We start from the raw sequence: 12,625 nt of genomic DNA on the forward strand, positions 1-12,625 counted from the left end.
ATACAAAGAATAAACTGAACCTGAGCCTACAAACACCCTCAGCTGCAGAAGTTTGATATCCTCAGAGATCAAAAGGTCAAAAGTTTAACTTCAAACTTGTGACTTTGTTTCTTTCCGTTAGTGCTCATGAAGCCCTCGACTCCTCGACTCCTTCATTTATTTCCTTTCCTACCTCCGAACAGCTAATACTGAATAAATGAGACGTGGCCACAAACTCACAAACTTCTCTGTGCAGGGGAAGTCGAACAGTTTGACCAATCCAAAGTCGTCGCCGGTGACGATGTTCAGGCCGCCGTGAGACACACACGCGCAGCTCACGTCAGCTTTGTCGGCGTTTCGAGGCCAAATCCCCAAAACTTCGTCTCCCAGGATGCTGAAGAAGAGATGACAGAAAGAGCGAGTCAGCGCCGCGGCTCGTTGTCGGGTTAGCTCGGGGGTCAAGCGGGCGACCATGAGCCGTGTTTGTGCGTTACCTGGTCCACGTTGCCCAGGTGATTCTGTCGATGGCGATCGGGTCGCTCACCAGCTTTCCAGAAGGAACCTCGAACACCTGCCGCTTATAAGCTCCGGTGGACACCTGCAGGTGAGATTGTGCTGCACGCGTCAGCATAACGAGTGTGTGTGTCTCTATGTGTGTCTGTCTGTGTGAGTCTGTCTGTGTGTGTGTGTGTGTGTGTGTGTGTGATCTGTAGCTGGACCGAGGATGGCCCGGGGGTTTTGTAGGGTGTGTGTGTTTTTTGTGTACATATACATGTAGAGCAGTTGTATCACAGCACCTGGTGACTGTGGGAAGGAAGAGCCCCCGTCTAACAGGAAGAGACCTCCAGCTGTGGGTGTACCTGTACGTAGCAGCTGTCAGCAGAGAAGTCGAGCTGCAGGACGAAGGCGGGGATGTCGCTGCAGTAAACCAGCCGGTTCAGCGTCGGCCCTGCGCTCACGTCGTACACGTCCACCGTGTTCTCCACGGAGCCGACCGCCAACAGCCGCCGGTCCGGACTGAAGCTGCGCACAGAGTTCAGTCAAACAAACATCCAGCGCTTTCATTCTTCGCTCCCGCGCTCGCTCTCTTACCGGATGTCCTGGACGGTGGCGCTGCGGTCTCGCTTCTTCGCCCACATCTTCAGCGAATTGGAGAGGAGGAGGAGGAACTCGCCGTTCTTCATCCCCACCGCCAGCATCTCTCCGTCTGCGCTGTAGCTGACGCAGCGAGCCGCGTGGCCGACGCACACTTTGTTCAGCAGTTTCTAACCAGAGAGAGAAGATTTCTTTAACCAGCCCTCGCTGCACCACATCACGCAAACCTGCAGCAGCGCCTGCTGTTTCTAGCCCTCCTCCACCCCAGCATCCACCACCTACGTCCTAAAGAGCCTGGACTCCAATCACTGACCTTGTCGGCGAGGTCCCACAGGCGGATGGTGGCGTCGTCGCTCGCCGTGATGCAGAGATCTTTGGCCGGATGAGCGCCCAGACCCCAGATTCCCCCCCGAGCGTGACTGTCCAGCAGCAGGTTGGACGCCGCGTTCTTCTCCCCGACCTCGATGATTTCGCCGTCTTTCGTCCCCACCAGGATCTTACCCTGAGGAAGACGAGAGGCCGAGGCGATGAGGAAGACGGACGGGTGATGGCGGAGGAGGAGGAGCGGGGAAAGGATGTCGAGGTCTCACCTTGCCTCTGCAGACCGACCGCACGCACTCCACCTGCTGCCCGGTCTCCAGCTGGAAGGCTCGGCATCGTTTCATCTCCTGATCCCAGAGCTTCACTGCTCCGCCCTCCTTCGTCCTGACGCACAAACACACAGTTTTTATTTTCCATTTTTTCCACGAAGGAGAAAACAAAAACTGAAAAACTAGAAACAGCACGAAAGAGGAGGTTGGGTTGCAAAGGAGCTTGCAGTCTGAGACAGCTTAAACAGAGGACCACGAATGAGGCCATCACACAGAGATCAGCTGATCTCTGTTTCTGTGGCGACGTCCGTCCACAGAGAATTGGCAGCTTTCAGGAAGTAGAAAACTTCCAAACTCATGGTTGGTCCCATTTTCATGACATCATATATAAACATCCTTTTAAAAAAATCTGTATTATGAAGATGGTTCTCGATGCAGGTGAAGCGGTCGGCGTGTGACTCACGGCCTCTCCTTTCCACCGGTGACGATGAGTCCGTCTCTCAGGGTGGTGTACATGGTGAAGACCGGCCCGGTGTGAGCCTTCGCCACCACCCGCAGCAGGTAGTGATCTCGCCACACGTACACGTCCCCGTTAATGGCCCCTGTGAACGTCAAGTTATTCTGCAAACGTGAACACAGACACGGTCAGCTTACGTGCTTCGACTGGACGACGCTCCTGAGGGGCCCCGGGGCGAAGCGGCGAACTCACCGCACCGAAGGCGACAGACAGCATCGTCTGCATCCTGCCGTCCTCCAGCGTCCCCACCACGCCCTTCTTGTACATCAGCGCGCCGCCGGCCAGCGTCCAGAACTTCACGTGTTTGATTCCCACCGACACGAACTGAGCGTCCGAGTCGGGCCGAAACTCCACCACGAAGATCCGGTCCGGGTGTCCGGCTTTCCCGCACGCTCGAGATCCTGCAGAGGAGACACGCTGTGGTTACCGTGGTTACTGCCACCACAGAGGGAAGCGAATCAAACCACGCTGAAAGTCTCTGACCTTCCTGCCAGCGCCACACCGTGATGGTGTGTTCAGGGTCCACTCCGACGGACAGCAGCAGCTTTCCCGTGGCGCTGAAGTTCACGTAGCCGACGCCTTTGCTGTGCGGACAGCGGAGGATGGACAGCGTCTGCTTGCCCATGGCGTCCCACACGTGGATCGAGGGGGTCGTTCCTGCGTGGAGACGAGCGAGTGTTTATCGCCGTTACAGCCACAGGCAGCGTCAGCACGACCACAGAGGGATAAACTACGACAGCGACACAGAGGGGTCGGTGCAGCCGACAGACACCCTGAAAACCAGACGCTGTTTCACCGCCACGCTAAAGCGCTCGCGCCCCATTTATTTAATCCGAGCGTTCGGGTCAGGAAAGCACGATGGCACAAGAGTTTGCGTTTGGTACTCGAGTACTTTAACTACTCGTTAAACAAATCGAATGAGTTCAGTTTGAGACGAGCGTCAAACATGCAGCAGAAACATCATATTGATCGATCATCGAGGAAAATCCAACAAACTAACATCAGTCGTCAGAAATGAGTCACTTCAATCATTTAATGTGGTGAAACTATCCTGTGTTTGTTGATACAAAGTTACCCAGGAACAAATATTTATTTAAATGTGTGCAAAAAACAATGATTAAGAATATGAGACAATATGAAAAATGTGTTAATGCTGATGCACTGCTGGAAAAGTAGAATTTTGAAGAGCTTTTAAAGTTTTTGATTAAAAAAACAGAACTTTTGTATAACATGAATATATTTTAAATATTTAATGAAATTTCTGAACATTTATCAGAAAAATATTATTTTTATAAATGTTAACATTTTGTTGAAAAAAACGATTAAAAATGCAAAAATATTTTGTTTAAATTGTTTCTTTGCATGTTTTTATGAGACGTAGCAGTAAAAACCAAACCGACACGTCTGGTTGAGTCGGGCGCTCTGGGTTTCAGTTTGCTGTGATGGGAGGCGTGCGGGTCGTTTGTAGTTTACCTGGGAGTTCACCGCCGTCACCTGAGGTGTTGTGAGAGCGATGGTGACAAATGAGGCCGGCCAAAAACACACACACAAAGACAACAACATGAAAACCTGCAGTGAGTCACAGCCAGGCAGAAAAAACGTTTCATTCATCCTGCGTCTGCGCGGAGCTTCGACGTTCCTGACTGCGGATCGCTTCGGCTGCTCTACGGTTCGATACCAAAACAACAAACTCTGGGACGTGAAGCTCTGCTTGTGTTTCCCGATTGGCTGAATTAACCCCACTTCCTGTATTTTAAACGCAGACCTCGAGGAGAAACTGTCGCGACGTGGCGCCTCACAGCTGCAATAAGCGTTTGCTCCCTGTCGGTGAGTCGGTCAGTTTCCACTGTGTCAGTAGAAATAAAGCAAAGCAGGCGGGTTAAACAGGAAGCAGGGAGAGAAAGCGGGACTTCTCTTTAGTACAGTTAGTGGAGGAAAACACGGCCATGCTCCGACAGCGACACGCCACACACACAAACACCGAAGCGTACCGATCTGCCCGGTGGCGATGATGTTCTTGAATTTGGGGTGCTGGTTGACGGTCAGACACAGGATGTCGTCCGTGTGCTCCAGGTAGAAGCTCTGCGTTCCTGCAAAGACACGTAAACAGACACGTTTTACCTGCAAGGCACCAAATAAACTCCAGTTCTGGCTGAAGCTCAGTCGTCGCTTCATTCAGCACGAGTCACGGACACACTCGTGGTGTTTGTGGGGCTGCAAACGCACACATGCAGGTGAGCTAACGACACGGTTTCGTTCTAATGGATGGTGCTCTTTCTGGTGATGTCGTCAGAAGCTGTGCTTTTCTTGTGCAAAGCTCCGCCCACGCTGCCGGAGACCAGCAATCTGCTGCTACACGACAGCGACGGGCGACACTGACAGCAATCAGAGTTTGCTGATTTTAAGGTGCTTTTTTGGACCCAAAGCAAAAAACACAGGATGGCAACATCCAGGCACAAATCTGTGACTTTGTGTACCTGTGACGACTGCGCTGAGTTTTGTCTGTTATCAAAGGAGCGTAAGTGGTCATTGAAGCGTGCAGCACGCCGACCACTTTCCATCCAAAGGTGATTGCACAGCTCACCCGAGCCGGGTCCTGGTCTGTCACGTCTGTCATTCTGCAGTTAAACTGCCGTCCTGCAGCATCCGTGTCCTGATTTATGGACACGTGATCTGTGAGGTTTTGGCCGCACTCTGAATGTGCATCTCTGTGCAGCAACAAATGTGTAATTGTGGCTGTTTCCTCACAGCTGATCGCCGGATTGTCACAAACAGACTGCATGAAATTGCCAACTTGAGCCCACTTAGCCACAAGCTGACAGCAGACACGTTATCGCCGTTTCATCACCGTCTTAATGCACCAAAGTTTGAAGACCGCCGGTCTCCATCTGCAAAGCAAAGACATCACAAGTCCACCGAACTCGGCCACGATCACTCTGTGCTGCAGCTTCCATCCACCTCAGTGTGGCTGCAGCATAAAACACGAACCGACCAATCACAGCCGAACGGCTCTGTGAGGTAAGAGGCGTGTTTTTGTGGATGAGATCCGGTGGAGCGCAACATCTTTGCTTCCTGTGTGCGAGCAGGTAGATACAACCTGAACACGTTTCCACAGGTGTGCATGAAGCTGAGTCTGCTCAGCAGAAACTGTTTAACAACAACAATAATTTACCTGGTAAAACCGTTTTCACAAACATAAAAGCTTTTGAATATTAAATGTTACATCACTGACATCATGTTTCTGTGCAGCAGGTAGAAGGGGCACATGCAGAGATGCATTTACAGAGACTTTAACATCTTTCGGACACCAACGCCTGCCGACTGTTCGTGCGTCCGTCCTGCTGAAACAACCTCACGTTAGGACTCTTCGTCCACGGCACGTCACTCAGGTGTGTTGTTTGTGTTACCGGTGCTCAGGCTGTGCACGATGGCGGTGGCGGCAGTGTGGTACACGATCTCGGCGCCGTCGTTGAGGTAGTGCAGGTTGTTACGACAATCGAAGCCCCGAAAACCAAAGACGTGGTCCAAGATCAGGTCCTGGAGAGGCAGAGGCGGACGGTGAACGCAGGGACAGACGGACAGACGGGCTGACGGACGGACGGACAGACTCACCTCGACCGGCCGCTTCTTCTTGGACACGTTGTTTTTCTGGAGTTTCTCGGGCTGCGGCGCCGCTCGGCTCACTGGCGGCCTGGAGGATCGATCAGCGTGTCAATGAATCGGTCGATGAGTCAAAGACAGAAAAACATTCATTTACATGTTAAAGGACGAGATCAGAGACACACGGGTGGAGCACAGACATGGAGACAACATGAACTACACATCGGGGGGTTAAACAGCTGATCCGGCGGTGTGCTGGTGCTCCGCCCTCTTTCTGTGAACTCAGACCAGCAGGCATTTGGGTTAGAGCAGCCGTTCTGCTTCTGACAGAGTTAAATCACTCAGATTTGTTAACGTTACAGCGTCACTGTGCTCTTTGTTGTCTGTTGGCGACTAGAGGGAAGAGGCGGAGTTTAATGCAACCTTTCACTAAACCGAGAGCGTCGACCTGCCGAAGCACCTGAAACCTACAGGAGGAAGGTTCTGCTACTATTCAGAGTAATAACTCTAGTAACTGTTGCAGTAATTGCAGGATTTTGCGGTGAGTGAACCAGGTCCACTGCATCGTCGATCGTCACGGTAACAACAGTTAAACTTCAGTATCCACTTATGAACCTGTTTCACCTGCACAGGTGCAACTCAAAGTGACAACAGGAGCACTGGAGGGGCAACAATGAGACCACCCCAAAAAGGAAATAGATTAGCAGGTGGTGGTGCACCCCCGTCAGCTCCTCCAGGATGGTACGGACCGTCTGTATCTCCCTGCACATGTGGAGGAGCAGATACCAGCAGACGTTACAGGAGCTGAGCTGCACAGGTGTCTGCTCCTCTGTGTGACCTCCAGCGGGTTACTCATGAGCACGTTTCTGACCAAACCGTCAGAGTCCACGAGGGCAGGTCCACCACCACAGCATCGTCCTCCAGCACGACTGGTTTGGACGTGGGTCCGCGGGGTCTGCACAGGCTCCTCGTTGGCAAATAAACTTTCGTTTTTAGCTACTGAAGCGAGACGTTATCGCTCAGTGCTGCGAACGGTTCATCAAGGCGCCAAAGCCGTAAGAGAAGTGGTGCATGACGGAGAGATGAAAGTGACCGAACAGGACGAAAATGCACTGAAACGTTTTCATGAAATGCCAGCGTGTGATGCGAACACGATGAAGAGGACGTGTACAGGCAGGCAGGTGTTACCTGGATCCCCTGGACAGCAGAGGGATAGAACCAAGGTAGAGCTTTAGAAACACACACAGTCACGCACTCTTATCTACACTTAGACTCAACACACACATGCACACACACATGCACACACAGGCTTTCCTCCTCAGAGACACTGTGGCTAAAAGTACATGCTAACAAAACGCTACCATGCTGCTGCTGCTGCTGTTTAATCCTCAGGCTGCCAGCCTAACATGCTAGTGCAGCTAACCGTGTCAGCGGGCTAACGTGCACAGGTACACCTGTGGCCTCACAGCAGCAGGTGCAGCCCTGTACCTGAGAACTTAGAGAGCCTGGATTACTGTTTATCAAAGGGAGACACAGGTGGCTGCTGCAGTATCATCGATACCAAACATCTGATAGATGTTACTCTGAAGAAAACCCGACTATTCTCAGCCGAGCTCCCCATAGAACACCTTTCTCTGCTGATGAAGTCCCACAGGAACAGGAAGTGACATCCTGTCCTTCCATCAGGTGAAATATTGTTGTCCCAAAAGCCTAGAGACCGCTCCCTGAACATGGCGGCTGGTTTTGTCCTGACACTCTGTGATCTCTGTGGTCTTACAAACACAGGTGTGTCCAGTCGGCTCACGTTACCTGCAGTCAGGCTCCGAACATATTTAGGCCAAAACTCGATCCAACATAACATTATGAGCACTGACAGGTAACACCAATGACACAGAGCGGGTGAACATTTTGTCCTCAAAGTTGATGTTAGAAGCAGAAAAATGGGCGAGTGTGAGGCTACGAGCCAGTTTGGGTCAGAGCGTCTCCGAAACGGCAGCTCTGTGTGGGTCTGCAGGGGTCAGTTTTTATGGTCCAAAGAAGGAACAGCGGTGAAGCAGCGACGGGGCCGTGGAGGCCGATGCGTGTGAGGACTGAAGCCTGGTCTGTGTGGTCCGATCCAACAGACGGGCTAAAGCTTCATGCTGGTTCTGATAGAAAGCTGTCAGGCTGACCAGGCTGACCCCCGTCCGCCATTGAAAGCACCAACAATGAGAACTGGACCACAGAGCGATGGAGGAAGGTCGCGGCCTCCTTCCTCCACAAACAGGAACGGTCTGTGCAGCACAGCGACAAGTTTGAGGTGTTAACTCTAATTTTTAAAAGATCGCAGTCCAGTCGAGCATCAGTGAGATGTGCCGGACAAACGAGTCGGATCCACGGAGGCTCCACCCCACAGCTAGCAGGACCTACAGGACCTGTTCACCTGCTGAGTCCACGCCTCGACGAGTCGTGGTGTTATGTCTGATCGAGGAAGAGTTTGAATGGATTTGTAAATGAGAGATTTCTGCTTTTGGGCTTTAATAAATGATCCAAAGTGGCTGCAGCTGAGGTTTTAAGTGTGACCATCCACACAGTAAGTGTTGGCTCATACTTACTTGACAATGCCCTGCCTCCAGGGGAATGCAAGTTAAAACACAGCAGAGATATTAAGAGTTTCTACGAGGCCAGAGAGCAGCAGCAACACTCAGGAACTAAGGGTACCACAGAGGGACAAAACAAGAGTTATCAGTCAGCACAGGCACCCTTTATCATTAAAGATTCTCCGGACTCTGAAACTTGGAGCCGCCCATTTTCTTCCAAATACCTGCAAGTTCTAGATTTGGTCAGAGATTCTGTCACTGAGGCGCTGGAAGAGAAGACGTGCACACCGGGAGCTTCTGTGCATGAACTCAGAGCACAGACCTGATGCTGCTACTCCACAGCCTGGAAAACCCCATTTCTACAGGCTGGAAAATCCTCACTTCATATAAACCCAGTCAAAGTTCCCACATGGCCACCTCGCAATCAGCTGATTTAATGTTCTACAATTACTGTAGTATATTTATGCATGCACCCTGCAGGTCCACGGGGGTGGGCTCAGGTTTGTCCTCTTTTTAACCATCTTTACAGCTTTTTTGAGATGTCATAACTTTGTGAGTTCAGGAGAAATCTGCAGGGCTGAAAAACACATTTAAACTCTGTGAAAATCTGCAACCAGATCAGTTTTACACCCACTCAATGACTTAAAACCTAAAGCCCAGAGCTCCCCGTGTGGGATAGGTTGGCTGCTCAAAACAAGTTCATATGAAAGGCCCCTCAGCTATCTACGTTTGACACCAGGCTCAGCTTCTTCACAATAGTTTATAATATGGTAACATTTTAACAAATAAACCTCATTTGTCTTCAGAAGAAGGAACCTGGTTGGTGCTTAGATCGATCTTTGGTCTGCAGCTTTCTGACCCTGCAGACACATTTGTTCCTTGAAGGTGCCCTTTGTTGTTGAGTGAACTGTGAACACCGATATTACAAACGCAGCCAGAAGGATCCACTCAGCATGCAGAAGCCTGAGCATGCACGAGCACATCAGCACACGGGCGCGCACACAGGGAACGTCACCTTCACTGAAACAGACAGCGAGGATAGAACATGTTGGAAAGTCAAACAAAGCTCAAGAACTCGTTAAAGGAAATCACAGAGAGCACGAAGACATCCTGCACGTTTAAGAAACCTGAGAAGTCTGTGGAGCTTGAAGCTGAGAGGCTGTGTTAAAATGTGTGGTCCCAGTGTTTATTATGGGTTTGCTGTTCGGGCTTCGACTGCATGATTTCTTCTGCCAGCTCACTCCCAGGACAGAGATGTAATCTCACAGAGTGACCTCTGACTGGCTGGAGAGTTCTTGATTACGATTTTCTGTTCTTTAGCCATTTTGAACTTCTTTGAAGCTCTTGTTGTATTTTTCTGGTTGGATGTTTTCGCTGCTGTCAGCAAAAGATTAAGATGTTAAGATTTCATTTGTACGAGTTTATCACGTCCTGTGTTTCTCCCTCTTTGTCCCGTCTTACTGTGTTAGTGTCTTTGACTATTACCTGTCATCTTGCGTTTCGGTGAAGTTTTGTTCCTTGTTTTATTTTAGAGCATTTTCTCTTCAACTGTCTCTGATTTTCATAAAGATTTATTTTGTTCATATATTAAATAATTGTTACAAATTTGGACAAAACAAGCTACAGATTTTTTTAAATGTCATAAAGTATTCTACATGATTTAGTTTGCAGTATTAGGAAGTATCACTAGTGTTTTTTGCAATGTGATGTTTTTCATTAGTGTGCGCTCAGATAAGGGACCCTTTGTCATATTTTACCAGCAACACTCCGACATGTTTTTAATGCATCCGTCCCAAAATACAGATCCTGATTCATTATGATGGTAAAAAACAGAAGTGTGTGTGTGCGTGTGTGCACGTGTATGTGTGCAGGTGTGTGTGTGTGTGTGTGTGTGCATGTGTGCATGTGTGTGTGTGCATGTGTGCACGTGTGCATGTGTGTGTGTGCACGTGTGTGTGCACGTGTGTGCGTGTGCGTGTGTGCGTGTGCGTACCTCTCCTCAGCAGAGAGCTCCTTCAGCTCTTGGTGAGGTTTGGTTCCTCTCATCGCTCTGATGCTGACGGCGTACATCTTCGTGGTGTAATCCACCGTCTTCTCGCGGGCGACGTCGCTGTCGTAGCCTTTAAACGCACACAGTTACAGATCTGAGGGACGGCTTCTGGGTTTATGTTGGTGCTTCACTGAGAGGTCATGTGACACCTGGATCCAGACATTTTTGCATTGAAGCTTTCAGGCAGAGACTTTGTTCGTGTTTGGATGCATGAAGGTTTGTCTGTGTCTGCTTTATGATGTCAGCCCCGCCCACCGTCAGGAGCGTGGAGTCATCCTGAGCCCAGCGGACATTTGTGACCTGTGCGCTGTGGCCCACGTAACGCTTAAAGCGAGCGTACTGACCCTGCAGGAGGAAAGGAAGCAGGTCCTTAAGAGGAAAGGTACACACACTCAAACACCTGAGGTCAGAGGGGCACTCTGATTGGTCCTAACTTTACAGGAAGTCACACAAGTTATCCAAACTGACTTTTCTATCGCCACATTGAAACCTGGGAGGCTGTGGCTGAGAAACCGCGAGGCGAGCACTTCAGAACAATCAGACAGCGTTGAACCCAGAGGAGTCGCCCCCTGCTGGCCACTAGAAAGAATGCAGTCTTCTCTGTACAGTGTGTGTGTGTGTGTGCGTGTGTGTGTGGTGTGTGTGTGTGCGTGGGGTTCCAGTAAGTGCACTTGCTTTTCTGTGGGGCAGAACAATTCAGATAGATTTAATACATTACAATTCGAGTTCCATGATAGATCAATAGACGGTGTCCCTCCCTGCCTAGGGTAACAAGCTACTGAAAATCCAGATTAATTTGTTTACACCAGTTCACCAATATGTTTTGGGCTGTTTCTGGTGTCCAGTGGATATTATCCCCCACAGTATTAAACTGATCACCCGGGAGTGGGTTCAGTACCTGAAATCGTTTAATCGCAAAGTTGTTGATGCTGGTTAGATTCTGTTGCTGTTCTTTTGGAAGCAGAGGTGAGAAATTAATTAAGGGAAAGAATACGTCGGCATTTGGAAAAACAGATTGTGCCCTTTTGTAGAGCATTCTTAATTGTTTGTTGGAAGTTTTATCTGCATCTTGGTCCCTGTTATTGATTCCGATGGATAAAACTACTAATTTGACATCTGGATGGATTGGTGTCTTTTCCAGAATCTGGAGAAAATGGTAAAATGAAACCCCTGGGTAACTATCAATTTGTATATTATCACTATTGTAAGCTGGTACACGATTTAGGTTGGAGTCCCCTAAGAACCAAACTGGTCGAGTCGCACGAAATACCCAATCTATGATTTTTCTGCCCTTGCGGGCTTTATGATACGTCGGGTGACACTGGTTAATGCTTTCGACCTGTTGATCCTCCGTGACTGCCTGTCTCTCTTGTCTGTTTTCTGTTGTTACAGGAGCGAAGCCCTGGGAGGAGCCAAGTTTGGTTGGAGGAGCGGCCAGGTGGTCATTTTTGTGGTCAGATGGGGTCTTCATGCCTTTGTGTTTAGTCACACTGTGGTTTACAGACCCCCCCATCATCATGTTGGAGTTGTTTACCACCAAGTTCGTTCGGCCGCTCACACTCCTTTCACCAATGGAGTTCAAGTCCATGCTTTGTGCTCTCCCAGGGGGCGTCCCTGCGTCATTAGCTGAGGCCCTGGCAGCAGAAGAAAAGGTTTTGCTGGTCGTTTGAGACCCCTTGCTGCAGGTTTGTATCTCTGGGCTGTTCTGTAACACCGAGACATTAGAGTATACAATTTTAGACAGATGAAGTGAATGGGACTTAGTTGTGATCACATTTTTCTGTGGATCGGATCTAATTTGTATCTCACTTCTATTTGCTCTATTTGTAGATTTTTCCCAATTTGTTGTGGATTGGAACAAATCCTCATCAGTCTGAGGGGCCACAGGCCTAACCTCAAGTCCCCCAGGTCTCTCCCCCTCCCCTAAAATTAACTCTGGATGTGAAGTCGAGAGGGGACAAAAAGGCTCGTGAGGAGGACGCGATGGCGCAGGAGGCCTTTCATCTGTTGGTTTTGGATCAAGAGTAAACTCAGTGGACCGCTGGTTGCTATCAGGGAGAACAGGGGAGATAACCCGGTTTGGCAAAGTACTCCCGGTGATATTAAATTGTGGTAGTGGTACATGGTCATCTAATAAGGGAGTCGATTGTGAATCCCGGGCGGTGGGGTTCCTCATGATCTGAACCTCAGGATACAGGGAGGTTTGGTTTAGTCT

The 12,625-nt window shown here is 49.8% G+C and overlaps 1 protein-coding gene across 4 annotated transcripts; it reads right to left on the reverse strand.

Moving 5' to 3' along the window:
- Window positions 1-219: 219 nt before the first annotated feature.
- Window positions 220-10,564, reverse strand: LOC106633027 (echinoderm microtubule-associated protein-like 6; the record flags this gene model as incomplete). 4 transcript variants are annotated; one of them, XM_042217486.1, is given in 15 exon segments in its annotated part: window positions 220-373; window positions 474-577; window positions 840-1,002; window positions 1,072-1,244; window positions 1,388-1,576; window positions 1,665-1,779; window positions 2,128-2,285; window positions 2,374-2,582; window positions 2,665-2,838; window positions 3,655-3,675; window positions 4,173-4,271; window positions 5,589-5,718; window positions 5,794-5,872; window positions 6,970-6,978; window positions 10,354-10,564. In XM_042217486.1, coding segments are annotated over 15 exon segments (1,854 nt in total), but the record flags the coding sequence as incomplete, so codon positions are not given.
- Window positions 10,565-12,625: the final 2,061 nt, after the last annotated feature.

Source organism: Haplochromis burtoni, unplaced genomic scaffold (genome assembly GCF_018398535.1).
Source record: "Haplochromis burtoni strain Fernald_Lab_line unplaced genomic scaffold, NCSU_Asbu1 Contig_2068, whole genome shotgun sequence".
Classification (NCBI taxonomy): Eukaryota; Metazoa; Chordata; class Actinopteri; order Cichliformes; family Cichlidae; genus Haplochromis; species Haplochromis burtoni.